Source organism: Sinocyclocheilus grahami, unplaced genomic scaffold (genome assembly GCF_001515645.1).
Source record: "Sinocyclocheilus grahami isolate Dianchi unplaced genomic scaffold, SAMN03320097.WGS_v1.1 scaffold775.1, whole genome shotgun sequence".
Taxonomy (NCBI): Eukaryota; Metazoa; Chordata; class Actinopteri; order Cypriniformes; family Cyprinidae; genus Sinocyclocheilus; species Sinocyclocheilus grahami.
In genome coordinates, this window is record NW_015505954.1 from 254,546 (window position 1) to 258,986 (window position 4,441).

Below are 4,441 nucleotides of genomic sequence, written 5' to 3' on the forward strand. Positions count from 1 at the left end.
ATATATATATATATATATATATATATATATATATATATATATATATATATATTATAAATTTGATTCTGTAAAGTTAATGTATGAATGTTGGTTTATATTTGATTGTGATCCTTCTGATTGCTTATTTGTGTGTGTTGTTAATTTATTTGAACAGTGAGATACTTGACAGCTATTCAAATGTTTTACAATCAGTCATAAGATGCCAAACATCACGTCAATTTAATAGCTTTCCAGAAATAAAAATTGAAATAATATTAAGAATAAAAATCACATATGAATGAAACAAAGTTTTCATAGTTGTGAGCATATGAGACAGAGTAAAAATGAGAGACAAGGTGCACCAGTATCCTTTCTGAAAATATCACTGGATATGTTATATGCAAAATGTATAAGAATTTAAGGTATTGAGATATTGTTTGATTAAATAATTACCAAATTTATTTCAATTTCAAATTTAATATTTGAATGTAAGAATTGTTTTTGTTTTCATACTCGGTATATGCACTTTCAGGTTCATGTCTGTTTATTTGGCCTTATGTCCATTTATACTTTTGCTTGTTGCAAATTGGAACTTTGTAACAAAAAATTTGAGATTGCTCAAGCAGCCTCAATGTTTATTGGGTTTCATATAGGACCGGGTGCCACATTTTGATTTGATTCTGATTCACAAGCTCTTGATTTGTAACTCGTGCCATACAACATTAAGGGTACATTTTCTTAAAAAAAAAGATTAAAATATTGATTGTTGTAGTTTAGGAATTGATATTGGATTAATCAGTAAACAATATTTTTACCAAGCAATGCATTACAAAAAAAAAGAGGAAGTTAAGCATTTGAAAAAAAAAGTGTGCATTTAGAAATTTCTATACCTCACCTTCCACCTCTTACCCATAATACATACCACAAACCCTAATGTCCAGTGGTATGAGGTTCATATTGCTACTTGACAGGACAAATGGGGAATGGAGGGAGAAAGCAAGAGAAGTTGAGTGAGAGAAAGAGAGAGGAGAGTGATGTCTAACTATATCTACTCTCTGTAACAGGACTCCATGTCTGGTTCAGAACAGCCTGTGACATCAGCATATCATGAACATACTTCAGAGCCGGCAGCTCTTACTGTTGGATTAAACCAAAGTCTCTTTAAGGCAAGTCAGTCCAGCTGGTGGCCAGAGGGCTGCTATTTTGAAGTCATGCAAGTAAACTCTGTAAACTTTGATTACAATTTGTCCATTTTATTTCTGTATACTCTTAAGTACTATGTTCTTTATACTATCTGTGATAAACAATCTTTACATGTTAAACAGTCTTTAAATGGTCATTTTAATTCATAAATTGCTGCTATGAAAATCCAAAATCCCTGCTATGAATGTCCACACACAGACTGTGGGCATAAGTAAAAAAGTTCAAGAATTGACTGCAAGAAATATTCAATGAAAAGCAGCCAAAGCCTGCTCGAAAAATGGCTAAATGTCGCTAGATGATGTCATGTGCTAATTAGTATGTTCATGACGTCATCATTCCATAATTGCATACTGCCTAGAGTCAGCTCTTTACATCTGTGCTCACATACTGTATTTTAATACATCCAAATTCCCAATAAAGCTGTTCTCATTTTCACATGTTTCTCTTTTTGTGAAATAAGTATGAAATAGTGACTGAAATGCAACCTATTATGACTGTTACTTCCAAGCTGCATTTATGCACTGCTAAAATCATGATTTATAACCACAACATTGCCTGACTTGTTTGTATCCCATACATTTATTAAATGCACAGCACAGCCTTCATATTATATTCTCTTCTAAGGGAAGAAGCTAAAGGAAGTTGCTAGATTTGTTGTGTGTGCTTTTTGAAAAAGTCCCTAAAGGGGTATGAAAGGTCACTCAATCTAGCAGCTGTTGCGAAGTTGGCAACACTGACAGCAACTACCAATAAGTAAGATGCTTTCCTTGTAATCAAGTGGGTCCTGTACTGTCATTTAGTAATGTTGCTAATTTTCAGTGATGATAAAGGGTCTGCTCAGGGTTGCAGACGTGAGCTCCTAATCATTTTTGTCCTAATCACTCTGAGGTGTGAGGGACTAGTGACCATAAAGGAGATACCACAACTGCTGTTCACACACTCTGCATGCCATGACATTACACACGTGTGCTCTTGGACTATTTATAGAGCCTTACTCTTATCCACTTGTTTATTTTCATACAGATTGCACAGGACAAACTGTGTTGACATTTAATTTAATAAGAAATATGAGTGAATACAAGCAATGTCCATTTGGTACTATTAGAAAACTGCATTGTACTTTTTTTGTACCATTTAACTTCTCTGTCTTTCAAGGTCTTCCAGCCCTCTGCGTATTCCCTTGCCACCGAAAATCTCCACGCATAATCATTGTCAACGCTGATTTGTTTCACCCTGACAAGTAAGTCAATCCTCTTCTTTGGACTGATGAAGTATCAATTATTTTGTTTCATAAGTGTTTTGTGTTAAATTTTGTAGGCTTTTAAACAATGTTTTTTTTTCCTTCTTACAGGCATGGATCTGATGAATTCTAATAATATATGAATTATATGGGCAACATATGGATTATTTATATTGCAATTAATTGTATTCTATCAATTGCAGGCACACTGACAGGAAAAATTGTAATCGAACCACCAGCAAAACTGTGTCGTTTGTCAGGATTATAATTTGTCCCTAAGTGGTGCACCTTCTCATAACCTGACGGATGTGCCGCGAACATATAACAATATATCATACCTCCCAGAGTCCACTGGGAACTCTGCAGATGATGCATATTAACCGTCTGAGTTCATGCTATGAAGGAGAGAGTGAACATGACCTAGTTTAATGGCCTTTAATTCACCTTCACAAGCAGTAAAGGGAAAAGTGGAGGGGGATTTGCTTGGAAGAATAGGGTCCACCTGCTCATAAGAATTAATGTAATTCAGTGGCGAAATTCAGTGAGCTCAGCATACTGTTGTGCAGTGTGATTCAAGACTCGCACAGCACAATACATCATAAAGACACTCTAAAGCAGAAAGCCACACGTCCCACAAACATCCTGCAGCTGAGGTAACGCAAATGTCTTTTACAGTGAGATCATCAGATTTTGATATTTGATGAAGCGCAGAAAAGAAACATATGGAGAAGGTTTTTCATGGATGTAACCAAAATATTCAAAATTTGTGGTACCATATGTACAAAAAGTACAAGTATCAGTCATTGGAAAAACCCTTATCAACTGCTCGCTAATATGAAAATTGGTGCGGTCGTGTTCCCCCTCAAACTCTATTTGGTTACGCCCCGATTTTTAAGAGTACAATGGACATGCACGGATGGAAGGACAATTGAAAAGAAAAGGCAAATCACCAGAGAATATTAGTCACTTAACGAGATCAATTTAATGTGTTGGAGGAGAAAATGTTCAATATGAACTTTTATAGACCAAATTGCACAAGTGTGACTAATGATCACCATCAATATCGGCCAATTTAAAATGTCTGATGCCAACATGATCATGCCCTCTTGATATGTACCAAGTACTGACACTATTCCTCTCTTTGACAAGAGGTAGGAGAAGGATCCTGATCCTCCCAGTCTGTAGCTTCTTGAGACTTAGAAACTTGAGATGTTTCAAACAAATCAACCTCCACAAACAGCAACAAGTATAACCCGGCTTGTTTGGTCCTCTCGAATTGTGCAAGCCATGCAAAAACTGCAGCATTTTGGCAGCCGCCCCATTAGGAAAGTGTAGGACGGTGGGCTCAGGAGTAAACAGCTAGAGAGAGGGACAAGGTAGGTATAGTAGGGGGAATGATTGCAAGAGACTTACCAATCAGAAGTGTGACGACCAGACCGGCGTGGACTACATCGCCGGACCGCGCAAACCTGTGCAAGAATGATCTTCTATCTTGCAACCCCATGTCAGTCTGTCTGCCCACTTGTGCCTGTCTGTCTGTCCCTGGTCAAGTCCTCCACTGTACGTCTTGGGTGGGATACTGTAGGTCTGAGGGGCCACAGGGGACCCGGCAAAAAATCAAAACAGAAAGACAAGACTTTCAGTTGTGGAAATCTTGCAGAGTATCTCCCTGCCCTTGATCCTCCTGTGTGGTGTGTCCCGGTAAGGGAGAGAGAAGGAACTAGAGAACAAGGAATACTGAGGCAGCACCTGATCCGTTGCTTGATCTTCAGATCAGTGGCTCTCAGTTGCCGGCAGTGTCTCGCTGATACTCTTTCTCATTCACCGTGGTTGTAGACGCAGGAAACGCTGCGTTCATTCAGCAGCAGCTGCAGTGCAGAGCTCCACATTCAGTCTGGGGAAGAGACTGTCTGTCTTACCCCTGAATAGGTGCCGCATGCTGGGATGAGTGGCCAGAGGAGGGGTGGAGGGGGGGCGGTGTGTCTGTAGCCGGTGCAGGAAAGAATGAGCCACTGCAGA

The 4,441-nt window shown here is 38.5% G+C and overlaps 1 protein-coding gene across 2 annotated transcripts in view; it reads right to left on the reverse strand.

Annotated features, from left to right (window-relative positions):
• LOC107561493 (sodium channel subunit beta-4-like) overlaps window positions 1-4,441 on the reverse strand; it is a 24,795-nt gene extending 20,354 nt beyond the window's left edge. Inside the window, exons 1-2 of one of the 2 annotated variants that reach the window (XM_016245948.1) lie at window positions 4,172-4,441; window positions 3,836-4,009 (exon numbers count right to left, since the gene is read on the reverse strand). In XM_016245948.1, the coding sequence (XP_016101434.1) occupies window positions 3,836-3,926 (91 nt within the window). In that variant the 5' untranslated portion in view covers window positions 3,927-4,009; window positions 4,172-4,441. Of the gene's footprint in view, window positions 1-3,835 lie in introns of both variants that reach the window. The other variant, XM_016245947.1, reaches the window with a different exon arrangement.